The sequence below is a fragment of the Gossypium hirsutum genome, chromosome D06 (assembly GCF_007990345.1).
Source record: "Gossypium hirsutum isolate 1008001.06 chromosome D06, Gossypium_hirsutum_v2.1, whole genome shotgun sequence".
Taxonomy (NCBI): Eukaryota; Viridiplantae; Streptophyta; class Magnoliopsida; order Malvales; family Malvaceae; genus Gossypium; species Gossypium hirsutum.
This window is the reverse complement of record NC_053442.1, coordinates 5,792,470-5,808,894: the sequence shown is the minus strand read 5'-3', so window position 1 is coordinate 5,808,894 and position 16,425 is coordinate 5,792,470. Positions and strand designations below refer to the sequence as shown.

Sequence of the window (16,425 nt, the reverse complement as noted above, 5' to 3'; positions counted from 1 at the left end):
AAATATGAAGTCCCCAATTATACTTGTGATAAAGGTGGCAATTGTAATGATAGAAAGAAGAATATAAGAGAATTGCTTGTCTTACTAGAGTCAATGCTAGTTTAGGAGATGATGGTATGTGGTGTGTTAATAGTTTAAGTACAATTCATTCACATGAACTATGCTTGACATTTTAAGGTTAATGTTTGCCCACAGACATGTTTCTAAACAGTTAAAAGAGAACCCTTGAGGCAAATGGCATGGCCGGTCTTCAAGTTTGCAAGAACATTAAATTGGTCTAAGTTCAATTAGGTGGTCCAGATCAAATAGAGTGTTTTCCAGATAATTGTAGAAATTATATTTATAGCAATCGGAGGCTAATTGTGCAAGAGGGGGTGTTGAGTATTTGCGCAAGTTTTCTTTTGTGAAATGCAAAATAAAGATAGAGTTAATGTTGTTTTAGGAGGCGATGGTATGTGGTGTGTTCATAATTTAATTACAATTCATTCACATGAACTATTGCTTGACATTTCAAGGCTAATTTCTATCATGAACATGTTTCTAATCAATTAAAGAGAACCCTTGAGGCAAATGACATGACCGTTCTTCAAGTTTGCAATAACTAAATTGGTCCAAGTTCAATCAGGTGAGCTAGATCAAATGGAATGTTTACCTGAGAGTTGTAGAAATTATATTCATGGCAACCAGAGGTTGATCATTCAAGGGTTTGAAATTGATGGTTGTGGAAGATTAAAGAATATCATTTGGATCCATCTTCAAAGTATGAAGACTTCAATGATGTGGTTAGTTTTAACCCAACTTATTGTGTCAACAAGTACAAGATGTCGTTTGCTTCTTTTGTTGGAGTTAATCACCACGGTCAATTGATCTTTCTTGAGTGTGCTTTGGTTTCACCTGAAGATGGAGGGGCATTTAGGTGGTTGTTTAAACTTGGTTATCTGTTATATGAGACATTCAACCTTATTGGATTTTGATTAGGGGTGAGTGTTCGATCGAATCGAATGAAAAAAATTCGACTTGACGAATCCTATTTTATCATCCTAACTCTATCTGAAAATTTCTTGAATTGAGTTGAGTGAGATTGAATTCAAATCGAATACATTTGTTTGAGTTAAATTAAAAAAATGACTTTAGTATTGTTTATTTTTATGTAATATTTTTTGAAAATATTTTTTTAAAAAGTTTTTAAACATGATCATACAAAGAAAAATTGAAATAAACAAGTGAACAAATAAAAACAACACCACATGAGTTCAAGTAAACATGAGTCTAAATAAACAACAACAACAACACAAGAAGATTATAATAGAAAACATAAGCAAAAGTACAAAATATAGCAAAAAAACTATACCTGTCCAAACAACAAAACAAAAAATAAAAATGACACAACAAAAATCTAATAAACTAGTAGCAATAACACAATAAGATTATAATAGAAAACACAGCTCATGTGAGCATATATGGTCACTGTTGACACTTTTTTTTGATTGAAAACGGGGTCGACTTGGGTTTTAAAAAATGAAAATGAAAACGAGAGTCGCCACCGATACTTTTTGATGAGGTGTGATCGGATCACCTCAAAAAGTGGTTGTTTTTAATAAACGATTTAATTTTATTAAAACAACGATTTTGGTCCACGAAATTCAGAAAAACGGGATCGGGAGTCGGTTATGCACACCCTCGATACGCCTAAAATTGGTACCTAGTTGATTACTTAATGTCTTAGTGTCGAAAAATTGAAAACTTTAGAGAAATTTAAAATACGATCCTTAAAAAAAACTCGGATGACATGGATTGAAATTCGAGAGGATATTTGGCTATTTGGTTAAACGAGAAATTGGAACCCAGCACCTTAGGGTACGTTCCTCAAATTTTCAAACACAAAACATTGCCTTATTTTGAAATTTTTTTAAAAGGATATTTAGCCATTTGGTTGAATGAGAAAAATCAACACCCAGCACCTTATGACATGTTTTCTCGAATTTCTCAAACGCAAAACATTGCCCTATTTTGAAATTTTTTAAAAGGATATTTAGCCATTTGGTTGAATGAGAAAAATCGGCACCCAGCACCTTAGGGCATGTTTTCTCAAATTTCCCAAACGCAAAACATTGCCTTATTTTAAAAAATTTTAAAAGGATATTAAGCCATTTGGTTGAACGAGAAAAATCGACACCCAGCACCTTAGGGCACGTTTTCTCGAATTTCCAAATGCTAAATATTGCCTCATTTAGAAAAATTTTCTTTTTTGAACTGTGGTGTTAATATGCATAATGGAAAAAATAAATATGATAATGTGACCAAAAATAATATGAGCAAAAAAACGAATAATAAAGAAAAATCATGTATATACCATAACAAATAAATAAATAAATAAATAAACTAAAACATAAAAATGGACATATAAATAAATACATAAATGAACATAAAAAAATAAAGGAAAATAGATGAAAATTATAAAATATGAACATGTGTATGTACATTTAAGGGAAATATATATGTATGTATATACATAAAATTATGGAAATACGAAAAATATATGTATGTACATATTTTAAAATTGTTATATATATATGAGTAAGCATATACCTATATATGTATGTAACTTGTAAGTACATATATATATTTATGAAAATAATATACATATATAGACATGTACATAGATATGTATAAAAATTGTGAAATATAAAAATATATATAGGTACGTATATGTATATATAGATAGATTATAAAAATATGCATATTATATATGTATATTATAAAATCACATGTATGTGTATATAATAATAATAATAATAATAATAATAATAATAATAATAATAATAATATGACATTTGTTAGGAAAATAAACAAAATAGCAAAAGGATTAGATTAAACATTAAAACAAGATTCGGGGGTTCAAAACACAAATAAACGAAAAGGGAGGGACTGCTCTAAACACGCACAAAACATGGAGGGACCAGCAAAGCAAATTGCCCTTCCTTTAAAACGTCGTAGTTCGGGTAAGGATTAAATTGAAAATACAAAAAATTTCCGGGCAAAATTCGAAAGATTAAAAGAACCCAATTTTAAAAGCATTAAAAAGCGGAAGGGCTAAAGGTACAATTAGCCCTTCCAACAAAAACACGCGGATCCTATCCATGGAGCAGGTTGGGTGTCGGGTCAGGACCCCAAAACGACGTCGTTTTGGGGCTTTCCTGACCCCATCAAAACGGCGCCGTTTTGTTCGGCTATTTGAGCCAATTTTCTTTCAAAATTTTCATTTTTTCCTTTCTTCCCAAAAAAAAAACCAGAGACTCTCTCCCGTCCTCCGGCCAGAGCCCAGAAACTGGCGAACAAGACCGCCACGTCGCCGCCACGCCGGCATCGCGCCGGCCACCGTGCACGGTGGCCGAAATTTTCAAAAAAGGTAAAAATTTTTACCTTTTTTTTTTATTTAAAAACTCTTGTACTAATATATATTGTTGTTAGGAGAGAAAAAAAAGATTAAATGCGTATAGAAAAGGGAAAAAAATGAAAAGTCACCTTGAATGTCTTTGTTTTAAATCTGTTTCTTTTTATTCTTTTTATTTTTAAGTAATGCTTGTAAAAAAACGAGGAAGAGACTCCCTTTTTACAAAACCTCAAGATCTGTTCTCTTCCCCCCTTTTTATATTTTCGAATGGCTTTTATATAGCCATTTTTTTACATATTTTTACTTCTCATTTCTGTTTCTATTTGCTACTTGCGTGTTCTTTCTTCTTGCAGGTGATTTGATGGCTCAAGTGGGCGACGTGGGACGTGCGGTGATGGCAGAGCAAGTGGCCAACTTTGGCAGAGGCTAGGTACGGCGGCAGTCTAGGGTTAGGTGCAATAGAGGCTAGGGTTTTTCTTTTTTTCTTTCTTGTTTGTTTTGGGCTGCTGGAAATGGGTTTGGGTAGGTTTGTAATTGGGTTTTTTTTGTTTGGGTTAAGGGTTAGTTGGGTTATTGGGTCAGTCTGGGCTTTGGCAAAATTGGGCTGTACAGTCACAGTCATAGCTTGTGTGAGCATTTTCCCGAGTATCCGATGTTATTTCATTTGATTCAATGGGTATTAAAGGCTTAATTTAGTGAACTTAATTATATGAAATGTTATATGATTTTGATAGATGAAATGGAAAGTGTTGGTAAAAATGTTTGGAAATGAATGAATGATGCATATTGGAGATGTGATGAATGAAATGTATATTGATATGCTCCTAATACATGTTTCATGATATGGTAAGATTATATGTTTCTTTATTGAACTCACTAACTTGTGGGATTTGTGATGTGAATAAGAATTTAATGAATTCGTGAGAATATTAATGTAATTATGCATGAATTGTATAAATTGATCCTATTTGGTAAGTTTACGTTTATGATTTATACGAGCTTACTAAATATTAGTTGTTTACTTTAGTTGTTTTCTTTTCTTGTAGATCATTAAAAATCTCGATAGGTTGGAATCAAGTAGGAGCACACACACTATCTGTCCCTCCTCTTAGTAGAAGTTTTGGTCATTTCGATGCTGGTTATAATTGACATGTACTAGGAGTTTTAAAGTTCTTTTGTTGTGATGATGTTGTTAAACTTTAGTTAAGGCGTACTTATGGATATGTGTATCTTTTGGTTTTTGTTTTTTAGATGTCTAAAATGCATGTGCTTTTGGCTATTTGGTTGGTGCTTCTTGGATATGGTTGAAATATGGTAAAAAAATGAATGTGAATGAAATAGATGAATTAGTATGTTTGGCTTGTTTATAAGGTAAGGGTTGGTGATATTTCAATTTGATGTTAGTTTGGTATATGAATTGTGGTGTTAATGAGGGCATATTGGTTAGACATTTAAGTTGAATGTTTTGGTATGTTTTAAGCATTTTTGAATGTGTTTTGAAGGTATGTAATTGGTTGATTTTGGTTTGGCTTGACGCTTAAGGAATGGGTAATGTTTTGCCTTGTTTTAGAAGTCATTTTAGGTGTACATAGCCTGAGACATGGGCTGCCACACGGCCGTGTGCCTTACACAGTCATACCACATAGCTTTGTGGACTATTTAATTTTGGTGCAGGTTTGTCCCACATGGTCTTAGGTTGTTACACAACCTGGAGACACGGTCGTGTGACCTTATTTTGAATCACACAGTCTGCGACATGGCCGTGTGACCCTATTTCGAATTGCACATGGTTTGGTGACATGGTCGTGTGACTCTAATTTCGAACTGTACACGGTTTGGTCACACGACCATGTCCCTAAGCCACACGGCCTGTGGGCTATGTCACACAGCTGTGTGATCCCTTCCAGTTTTTCTTACATTTTTCTATTTTGTTTCAAATAAGTCCCTAATTGTTTCCAAATTGATTTTTAAGTTCCATAAGCTCAATATAAGGCTCGTAACTGTATATATGCTATGAATGATTATTGGTTTTGAATATTAGGTATTTTAATTAATAATTGAATGGCATTATGTTGTCATTTTATTTGATAAGTGTCGTAATATTCCGACAACGGAGACAGATTAAATGTGTTACATAACATATTAATACCTTAGACCGATACTTTTTCATGAAACCTTTCTTCGTCCATCTCATATAATAAAATTTCCAAATTTTACATTTTACTTTTATTGTCAAAATATTTCTTTTGTACTAACAAGACATAAACACAACAAAAATAATCTTTTGTCACTGCTTGCTTCATCATCTCCTCACAGACATTGAAGATTTGGAGCCTACAAAATCAGTGTTAATTAATGTAGAAATGAAGCAATATTAATATATGAACAAATTGGATTGAGGTTTTCTTTTCATTTTTATGTCTCATTTCCTTGATTTTTTTTCCTTTTGGTAAATCTGATTTCAACTACTAAATCATTATAAAAGAAGTATCCTTTTGAATTTCATCTACTTTGATTCTGATAAAGAAAACAGCAGGAACATAAACTTTCTCAAATTTATCAAAAAATAAGAAAGAAAACAAACAGTAGCCTCCTATATGAACACATCAACAATCTATACATGGTCGAATAGGGGTAGGTTTAGCCTAAAAAAAAGTAGGAACGTAATTTTTAGGGATTTAATTTTGGGGTTTACCGTTTTCAATTTCCAGACCATCTTCCTCAATCCTTAGGATCGTGTGAGGCTTAGTTTGATAGGCATAGGTGTTGGGCGAAGCCGTAGCAAAGCTTAGGTGGACGGTGATAATGCAAATGGGCGATGGCCGGATGGGAGAGGGATTTTAATCCTCAAAAACTGATGAAGAAGAGATGGTTTAGAGATTTTTTTAGGGGAGGATTTTGATTTGGGGGTAAAGGGTGAGTGGGGGAAGTAAAAGGTTTTCGGGGTACAAATGTAAAATAGTTAGAGTAAATAATAATATAAATTTATTCGAATTCGAAAATTCAGTTCGACTCAAACTAAAAATTGAAAAAAAAATCGAGTTAATTTGATTAACTCTATTCGAATAATTTAAAATTCAAACATTTTTTTTTAATTTTTGAATTAAATTGAATTTTACTCACTCATCTTGATAGAACTATGTGTAAGCACAACAAGTAATGACGTGATACTAAACCCAATACATTAATTTTAAATATGGAACATGTACACAAAGTTGCGAAAAAGGCTCAAGTATCATTCTATGTATGCAGTAGTGAAAAAAAGAATTGAAGCCACTATCCAAGAAAGGTTAACTATAACAAAATTCGAGACATGATGGGGAGAGAAATGAAAAGTTGATGAAGTTGTATGGCGAAAGGGAAAATTGAGTTCCTATTTATCTGACTCGTCTCTTTTAGGTGAAATGCAAGTCTGGATTCTCATATATTGAAGTAGGTTCATATGCAGTTACTGAAATAATATCGGTGTGAGGTAATTGTTCCTTCTAATGGTAGAGGAAATCCAATTCATAATCATCCTAGGGTGGAGAAGAACGATCTATAATGAATAATTATCATAAAAATACATTAGTAATCTAAATTTCTGATTTTTTTTTTTAATAAAAACAACGTAAAACTTTTCCATCTCTTCTTCTTCAATATTTCAACAATGAGAATGAAATGAACCAGTATAAAAATATCATAAGTAATAAGATAAGAATGACGTGGGGAAGGGAAGAGGAAGACAATCAACGATTGAGTTTCATGTTGGGAAGGGGAAAAATGATTTTCTATATACTAACCCATGCAAATCATAATTTTCATATTACCAAATGCATGATAATTAATTTTTAAGATGAGTGATAAGTGCTTTTGGACTTTTTACACGTTGAACTATGTACAATAATTACGTAGAGAAAGATTCTCAAATTTCAATTTCAATTTACTGTAATGGTTAATTAGTTAGACATTTTACCATCCCAAAACCTTCTTGTGGACATTCTGGATACTATTTTTCTGTGCGAATACCTTTTTCCATCAGTAAAATACTAAAATTGAAATAGTGAAAAGTAAAACATGCAAAAACAGAATGCTTAATAGAACCACAATGGTTCGAACCTATCCATTATAACATGGAAGATAGTGTCACTCACTCAGCCTACTAGCCTTTTATAATGTTGGAGAGGGAGAGCCAGGTTGGGGCATACATATGAGTAAGTGCATGTTTAACCAATTTTTACTTTAACAGCCTGCCTGGCTAGCATGTTAAGCTTTAATATGAGACCATTAATTTCATATGGAACACTGAAGAAAACTCTTTAGTTTCAAGAATCATATTAACAACATATCAATACCTAAGAATTCAATTACTGAATGAAGCACTCAATGTTTTAAGAGAAGTGGCATAAGCAATGAATTTTGCTTGTCAGTGGTTTGCTAGTCATCATTTAAAGCCGCTTAGACACTTTAATGAGCAGTATCTTGGAAATGCACTGTATATTCCAGCTATATGTTCTGTCGACCAATTTGTTCATTTGTCTCAACTCAGTCCATATTTGAGTTGGTACTGTCATTTTGAGTCCTCCCTCCATCAGCAGATCATAGCGCACAAGTCATTTATCCTTGCCTGTGAAATGTTGGTGAAAGGGAAGACCCTGGTGTTGCCATTATACAAACAGGTCAATGTCATCTCTGAGTTATTCTTCATGATCTGCAATTACATGTCAAGGCATTAATATGATTATCAAGTCGGGGAGTTGCCTAGAGACGAGACTGAATGCAGTTAAAAAGAAGCAAATCACTAAGCATGCTACCACTAATAGCTTTTTCATACTTACAATTCTAGTATACCGTGTTGAAGATTTGGTAAACTTAAATGGTGACAATAGAAATTAGATATTTGGTTTTCATAATTCATGGCAATTATTATATGGATTAGAAAGGAGAATTTCACTGTGGAATTAGATGGTAACTGCTTTGATGCTTTTGCTCACTATCACAAGGACAGTACTCATCACAAAATGAAGCAAAACAAGAATCAAAATGTGTATATATATACCTCACATGTATTTGGTCCATCATTGCAGCTCCACCTTTTGTAAGGGATACAGTCAATGAATCTACACCATCCGCAATAATGGTTTATATCAATGCCTAGGAATAATGCTACAAGACATCCAGAAAGCCTGCAAATGAAAGAAGACCCTTATCTAAGATCTAGCTCCGGAACGGTGAACAACAAATTAATTCAGCTTCACATTTAGGTGAACAAAACTTACAGAATAACAAACAGTATAAGAGAAATGCTCCTCAGAATCGGCCTGTCTAGTGCCAGTTTCTGCTTCAGTTTAATGGTACTCTTGGAATGTTTGACACCGCATTCAAACAGCCCTGCTTTGTTTTTAGACATTTGCCTAATCTGAGGGGTGAGCAAAAGCACAAACCCGAGTAGAAGTCCGGATATAAAGGCACCAATATTTGCAAAATTGTCGATGTATGGTAGCAATCCAAGGAGGAAATTCGTCGCCAGAACTGTTATAAGTGCTGCCAAAGCTGCACCCTGCAATCAAACCACAAAAGGGTTTAGTGAACCAAAAAGGTTAGATGGAGATAGATATAATTGGATACAAGGAAAAAGAGTGTTAAGCACCTTGCTTGAGTAAACTTTCCAGTTACGAATAAGCCCAGAAAGCATCGTTCCAAGTAATCCGAACAAAGCACCAGAGGAAGTAACTACAGGGTTATTTCGAACAAAAAGTGAACATACCAAGCTACCAAAGAATGCCGAAAGTAGGTAGATTACCCCAATCCTCACTGTCAATCAAAAGTGAAAAACAATAAGTTCTAACCAAATGTCAGCCCATAAAACATTTAGCTTTGCATGTTTTTCATTGGCTGAATCATTGCAAAGTAAGGGTTATACTTAATACGAGAGAGCAATGCTCTTACAAGGTCCATAGTCTCTCTCTAAATGGATTCCAATAAAGATCATACAGCTGATATTGATGGCAAAGTGTATGATCCCAGCATGTAACCAGGGGCATACGAAGAAACGCCAATTTAGGTGGTTCTGAACCAAAAATGCCCTTCGCAGTGCCCCAACTTTATCTAGCCTGCAACATTACAATCATGATTTCAGTAAGAACACGAAGACCATAACCTTTTTTTTTTTCTTTTTTCTTTTTCCTTTTTCCCCCTCGAAAAAGAGCTCAACAAAAGCCAAGAACTTTGTATGACAGCAGACTGCTTCAGAATAGTAGGCTACTAACAACAATCAAAACCCTTCTTTTTCTTAGACAAGACGACGAATTTCCAGTGCTACCAAAGTAAGGGCATTAATCTTTATCTATTGTTCTTAATTTGCAACTTATTTAACCCTCCCAAAAAAGAAAATCATAGAAAGTGGTTATCAAATTAACTCTAATTATAACTAAAAGTGGAATCGTCAGATCTCTTCAATGAAAAACGATTCAGAGTACAATAACAAATAAAACCCAATAAGATTAAAAGAGGTAGAAAGTGAAAAGAACAGACGTGGAAGCAGAGGGACCAAGCAGGGGATTCTCAGAGAGAGGCTGAAAGAAGACACTGCCCGTCGAGAAATAGTTGAAGAGAGTGGTGGTTATAAAAGCCACGAGATGAAGGATGACCAACAGAGAGATGAGCCATGTGTCCGATGCCCTCTGCCGGTAGCGGGACTTGAAGAAAGGAAGCTTTCCTTCAGGCTGGATGTCCATTTCGGAATTGTCGACGACGGAGGAGTATGGGGGCGGCGGTTCTTGGCCTTGGGGCTTGATTTCGATCTGGGTATGGAGCTTATTGACTGAGGCTTCCCCTTCCATTTGATAGAGAATTAAAAAAGACTGAGCTTCGAGGTTCTTGCACTTTCACTCTATGGAAACTGGAAGAGCCCAACGAAGATTCAACTGTTTTTTTTTTTTGGTTGCAGAGGTGGAGAGAGAAACAAGCTTTTTCTCTCTCTAGACAGTTGAGTTTGGAGGGAAACTTTTTGCCGCGTCTCACTGATTTTTCAATTTTGCTATATATTATCTCTTTATCTATCTATCTATATATATGATCTGATTTTTATTATTTAAATCAACTTTAAATTTGGATTGTTTCGGGTTGAATTAATTTAGATTCAAATTATTTAGGTTTTTTCGATTTGGATTAATATTGATTTAGATCATTTTGAATTTTGATAATTTAAGTTTTTAATTATTTAAGTTTAGATTCGATTGATATGGACTGAATTCTTGACCAATTCTTTGCGTATTTAATTCAAAATAAGAAAGGTTGCAATGTTTGTATATTACAAGCCGATACTCAAGTCGGTTCTAGTCAGTAGGGCTTGCAGGCCTCTAAAATGGAGAAATTTTCATTTAAGTCCTTTATAATATATAAAATTTTAAATTAGCAATGGTAAAATTACAATTTAATCTCTCAAAAATAATAAAAATTAATTTAATCCTTTTACTATTGTAAAATATACAATTTAATTCTACCCCTCTAAAAAAAATTCAGACTCCGCCACTGATTCTAGTGGAATTTAAGTATCTACATACTTGTTGCAATTATGAAGGTAATAATATGATTACAATTAATTATGTTAAACATTGATTGTTGTTATATTCAACCATATTTGAACCTATTTGAAGGTCATTGTATCATATTCAAGACCAATTAGGGGAAAAAATTCGGTTAACTGATCGAATTCGGTTAATCGGTCGGTTAACCGAATTTTTTTGGTCGGGGGTTAGTTAATTATTTTTTAATTTTTCAGTTAACGGTTAATTCGGTTTGAAACCAGTTGGTTAACCGAATTTTTTCGGTTTAACCGAAAAGATTAATAAATAAAATTATAATATATAAATAGGCCCACTATTCACCTAAACCCAATCCAAACCCAAGTATTTAACCCAACCCAATTACCTAACTCAACCCAATCATAAAAATTACAAATAATTTAATAAATAAAAATAAAATTCTAAAATTAAAACTAAAACTAAAATCTAAAAGTCTAAAAATAATTTAATTATGTAGTGATTCAATTCGGTTAATTCGGTAAATTTTTAACCAAAAATAAAAAATATATAATTTTCAGTTAATTCGGTTAACCGACCAAATTAACCGAAAAAATTTCAGTTCGGTTAATTTTTTTGAAATAATTTCGGTTCGGTTAACGGTTAAAAATTTTGAAAGGTCGGTTAATTCGGTTAATATTATTTCGGGTCGGTTAATCAGTCGGTTAACCGAATGAACACCCCTAATTACAATTACTTCTTCTAGGTGCTACAATCAAGTCACATCTTTATGAGTATCCCACCAGTTCTCATTTCACGGGGCTCCGACTAAGTTCCAATCTCTCTCCGTATATTAAAACTCTACCAAACTTTGGTTATAGTCCTTCAAATCTCACCATAACCTTCTTAAGCATTCCTAGACAGATACAATTGCGTGAACCACCTCCAATTTCCATCTCAAAACATTGCACTTGCTTGTGATAATAAAAAGAAAAAGAAAAAGAAGCTATGCCTCTGCCAAATGAAAAACGTTCCCAACATACAAAGCTAAGAAATCCCAAAATATTAATAAATGTTGTATCTTTTTTTTTTAACATGGAGTATCCGAACAATCTTCATGGACTTGTACTCGCTGATACTTGTTAATATTGAGGTTGTGACCTTTGGGCCCATTTTGATAGAAAAAGAAATCCCAAAATATTGGGAGGAGAATACAAAGAACATCACCAAATGTATTTCAACGTTCCAAACATGTTATCATCAAATCTAATCTCATCCTAATATTGCTCCTCATGATCTTACGATCAACTTGACACAATAGGACATTTATTCAATAGCCAACTTGACACAATAAGACACTACTTATTCAATAGGGCTTGCACCAAGCACCAAGCACCAAGCTCTGCATATAAGCTCCTTCCATCACAATACCTTCATTATCTATTGAAGCACTACGGCCTTTTAAAGCACTTCTACATACTGCTAGTAGCTCTCGACACAACTGTGTAATCCACTTGTAATCTTCATCTAAATACTTTGCACCAATTGCGAATATAAAAAAAATGAAAAAGAAAATCATAAAATAACGGTTAAAACGCTAAATTTCTTGATCCAATTCAAAAGAAGGGTAAAAAATGAGGTACTCACAAGCTTGCTAGTATAATTCTTTGGCTTCCAAACAATATAAATACAAAACAAGAAAATCTAACTTTGCTGACCTAAAATTATTCTTGTACACAGCAATAAGGATTCATATTTACATGTCTCATGCTCAGGAAGAATATAAGCTTATATATATATATTGATGTTTCATACAACAAGACCTGCAAAAGACCATTTCTTACCGGTTGAGGAACAAACTTCTGGCGTCTACAACCTAGATATAATATTGATGGTAGTCTAAGTTTCTATCTTCACTTCAGATTTAGGCAGGTTCGCGTGGACGTGCAGACCAAAGTGAACTGAGAGCACGTAAACGATGGAAGTATTCCCCCAAAGCAAGTAAACCTCGAGCTGCTTGACGGGTTGTTAAGATTCGAGCCATCTGTTGCAAAGTCTGCTGGCGAAGGTGATCAGCCTGTTTTGGGAAAGAACACATGCAAAATCCAGAAAACAAATGCAAGTTTTAGCAGCATGTACTCAAAAGTATAACTCAAACATTGTAGACAACTTGAAGTAACGATGTCAAATAAAGAAAAAAAAAAGAAAAAGAAACCGACAATGAAAAGGTATAGTCATACCTGCTTCACAAAGCCCTCTAGGGCTTGCAATTTATCTATTGCAGCAGCTAGTTGAGCTCTGTAGTTTCCTGAACTCAAATCTGTTGCTACACTCTCAGCTAAGTTCTGCTGAAGTCTATCTATTCCCTGAGAAAGAGCATCTTCAGCTTGTTGAGAAGATTGTTGAAGGTTATAAACCTCCAACTGTTGTTGATCGGTCAAAGGCTCAATTTGTGACATGACAACCTGAACAAACAGAATTTGCAGTTTCCTAATTCGTCTGTAAAAAATGTTGTTAATTTTCTTTTTGATGCATAGCTATCGATCTCGGTAGGTAGCTCACATATCGGAAGAATTACTCATTGCAGAGAAAGCCAAGAAACTATTGGTATGGCCTAACCTTATGCAATGACAATTATCTATACAACAATACGATACCAAACTTGCTAAACGATAATCAACAATCAAACATGCTCAACAATGTTCAGAAACAGAGGGATGAATGGCATAATTAATGGAAAAATGAGTTACATTCAAGAGTTCTGATGGACGGAATCCTCCAATCCAGTGGAAAAAACGCTCGGCTGTAGTTCTCCAAATGCCTGAGATCAAATAGAAGATGTCTGCCTTTGCAGCATCGGCTTTAATGTGGAACAAATTGCAATAGTGGTTCAAGCTATTTTCTACCAGAATGCGGAGCTCTATATCAGTAATGTGTGCTTGGAGAGCACTTCTAAGTTCACAAATCTTTTTATTTTGCTCTTCAACCCAGTTCCCATATTCCATCTCAAAAGCAGTAATACCTGTAAAGTTCAAATTAAACTATTCTAAAGAAGAAACCAATATGTAGGCACTCAATATTTACACGTGTGATATACAAATAGAAACCTTTGATCCAGCAAACAGAAAAATATATCTAGTTTCTTGAAAGCTATATCGAACAAATCTCTCCCATATAAAGAAAAAATATTACTGTAAATTAAGATGTTGGGAAGCAAAATGTATTCTGTGAGCCAATCTACAAAGAAAATAATGATAACAGAATTAGATTAGGTCACAAACCAGCATTTGCGGCTGCAGACAGTCCAAAATAACCAGTAGATGCACTGCTTATGTATAACCCCTGCATCAAGGCAATACCTAATTGAATTGATTTTTCTTGGAAAATAAAGAATTCCTTGTTGAAAAAAACGTGAAAACATACAAGGAGAAAAGGGGGGAGAGAGAGAGTTTTCACTTCACCTGCTGCCTAGCTCTTTCGAGCTCTTGCTCCAATTGAGCTAGTTTCAAACGACTCGATTCTAATTGTTGAACATAGGCCTATAACATTGAATTAAATCATAAATGGTCCATACAGTGAAATAACTCCCATAAGCAGATATGTCATATAGAATGGATTTTTTGTCTACCTTTTTCCGCAGACGACTTTTGCGAGCAGCTTCACGATTTTGTGCCAGACGTCTCTGTATCTGCATGTATTATGTGTCTTTTAACAAAATATAAATACAATTGAAACTAGTAAGAGGGAACAAGCAGGTCTAGATTATAAAACAGCTAATAATGCAATTTCATCACCTTATCTGTTGGCTTATTTGTTCCTTGATCACTTCTGGAAGGTTCGGTTTTCTCGGAAGATATATATTCGGCCTATGATTTAAATCACAACAATTTAATTATAGCCTGCAACTGGAAGAAAAAAGAAGCTCAAGCCACCTACCAAATAAACAAAACTGAATACAACTTCACCTTGTTTTCTAGCCTAACATCCACTTGTAAAACTGTCGATGATCCCGTTTTTGGACTGTCTTCACCGTTGAAGGTGTCTCCCCACTTGTTTATCTGGTGGAATTGCTCATACATTGCCATCCTTCTCGTAAGTTCGGCTGACAGAGAGCTCATACTCTATCAAACAACTGCAACAGAATAAAAAACAGATCAACAGCTGATTATAAGAATGCATAACAAAGAAACTAAATGGAACTTGGACTTCCTAAAGTAGCAATCAAATCTTGGACAAGGACAAAGTGTCTAGGTTTTAACAATGCTCACACGGTTTCCTTACCTCTGTCTAAGGGTAAATCTCCATGGCTTGTAAAAGATACAGTCATACAAAAGGCTGAAAAGGAATGCACAACAAAAATCAGCTCAAGTATTAGCAAAAGTGGGCTAAAAGTCTCAAGAACTACCAACCAAAAACATCAATGGTGAGTGATATGTTGAAAGGGACAGTCAATTTTTGTTTTGCTTTATAGGGAACAGAAGTGGAACTTAATCAATGGAGATTTGTTAAGAGCATCCCTCTTTTCCTAGTACTCAATACAAATAACGTTGTCATATTAAGGTTTCATGTTTTCTTCAAAGGCAATGAAATCTGGAAAATGGCATTATTGCCTTTCTAGAGCCAAATCAAGGAATCAAAGCCATTAAAATATGAACCTAGTTTCTCAATAACATTGCCGACAGAGAAATCTATGTGCAGAGAGTCAACTTCATCAACTGGTAACCATATACAGAGAGTCAAGTAAACATATCATGAACTGAAAATACAAGGAACTCAACTTTTACATTCAACTCATGCTCTTAAATTGCTCCAAAATTACAATCATCCACCAAGTAAAAACAAAAGAAGTTCCTACTTAATCACCCTATATTACCAAGAATCAAAAAATAAGAACATGGTCAGCAAAAAACTCAAACACCACCCTGTATATATACCAAAACCACTTAAAATTTTCATTTTTTCTCATAAACCCAAACCACAAAAAGATTGAAATTTGAAAAAACTTCACCAACAAACCTTATGGAACAACTGAACTTCCCAAAACTTGAAGTTCTTCAATAGAAATAAAAAAGAAAAAAGAAAAAGGAAAAAAGAAGCCCAAATGAACACTCAAAAGCTCACCACTCTTTGAAATCAAACGAAGAATCAAAATCAACCCACAGACAGAAACACTTAATAAATAGTGATGAGAAAAAGAAAAAGGAAAAAAAATGTGAATTTTTTTATTCTCTCAATCGCTACAGTCAAAGGTTAACGTCTGAGTGTTCCCACTTAAAGCAGCAAAAATATAAAGTAAAGAAAAACGGGAAAATGCTAAACCGAAATGCGCACAACTTTTTATCCTACGCACCCCACACTGCCTTAACCTACGTCACTTATTACATCAGTTTACGTCACCCTTTAACGACCATTGCTGACGTCATTTCCCGGGGAAAATAGTAAGGAAGATTCACCCCCACAAGCATTTTCTGATTGTCGTCCGTTGAGGTCCCACGTGGTGGTAAATGATTGGATGGTGAGTTCAGTTGT

The 16,425-nt window shown here is 34.2% G+C and overlaps 2 protein-coding genes across 5 annotated transcripts; both read right to left on the bottom strand.

Moving 5' to 3' along the window:
- Positions 1-7,712: 7,712 nt before the first annotated feature.
- On the bottom strand, positions 7,713-10,398 carry LOC107917614 (RHOMBOID-like protein 8). Its single transcript, XM_016846931.2, has 6 exons — positions 9,908-10,398; positions 9,323-9,486; positions 9,024-9,187; positions 8,653-8,933; positions 8,433-8,559; positions 7,713-8,084 (listed from the first exon to the last, which is right to left on the bottom strand). The coding sequence occupies exons 1-6, from the start codon at positions 10,213-10,215 to the stop codon at positions 7,965-7,967; spliced, it is 1,164 nt and encodes a 387-aa protein (XP_016702420.1). The 5' UTR covers positions 10,216-10,398; the 3' UTR covers positions 7,713-7,964.
- A 2,138-nt stretch (positions 10,399-12,536) lies between these two features.
- LOC107916564 (transcription factor TGA7) lies at positions 12,537-16,161 on the bottom strand. 4 transcript variants are annotated; one of them, XM_041095142.1, is made up of 11 exons: positions 15,913-16,161; positions 15,674-15,760; positions 15,178-15,231; positions 14,862-15,028; positions 14,691-14,762; positions 14,525-14,584; positions 14,358-14,435; positions 14,178-14,238; positions 13,647-13,918; positions 13,137-13,361; positions 12,537-12,973 (listed from the first exon to the last, which is right to left on the bottom strand). In XM_041095142.1, exons 4-11 carry the CDS (start codon positions 15,012-15,014, stop codon positions 12,821-12,823), a joined length of 1,074 nt encoding a protein of 357 aa, XP_040951076.1. In that variant the 5' UTR covers positions 15,015-15,028; positions 15,178-15,231; positions 15,674-15,760; positions 15,913-16,161; the 3' UTR covers positions 12,537-12,820. The 4 variants fall into 4 exon arrangements, with proteins under 4 accessions (XP_040951076.1, XP_016701329.1, XP_016701330.1 ...); XM_016845840.2 differs by lacking the exon at positions 15,674-15,760; XM_016845841.2 differs by lacking the exon at positions 15,674-15,760 and having other exon boundaries at positions 16,018-16,153.
- Positions 16,162-16,425: the final 264 nt, after the last annotated feature.

Excerpts from the sequence above, each read along its gene's own strand:
- LOC107916564 (XM_041095142.1), bottom strand. The coding sequence starts at position 15,014 with ATGAGCTCTCTGTCAGCCGAACTTACGAGAAGGATGGCAATGTATGAG. Across the intron at positions 14,763-14,861 it reads ATGTTAGGCTAGAAAACAAG|GCCGAATATATATCTTCCGA; the intron begins GTGAAGTTGTAT and ends TTTAAATCATAG. Across the intron at positions 14,436-14,524 it reads AAAGTCGTCTGCGGAAAAAG|GCCTATGTTCAACAATTAGA; the intron begins GTAGACAAAAAA and ends TCAATGTTATAG.
- LOC107917614 (XM_016846931.2), bottom strand. The coding sequence starts at position 10,215 with ATGGAAGGGGAAGCCTCAGTCAATAAGCTCCATACCCAGATCGAAATC. Across the intron at positions 9,188-9,322 it reads AGAGAGAGACTATGGACCTT|TGAGGATTGGGGTAATCTAC; the intron begins GTAAGAGCATTG and ends TTTGATTGACAG. Across the intron at positions 8,934-9,023 it reads GGAAAGTTTACTCAAGCAAG|GGTGCAGCTTTGGCAGCACT; the intron begins GTGCTTAACACT and ends GTTTGATTGCAG.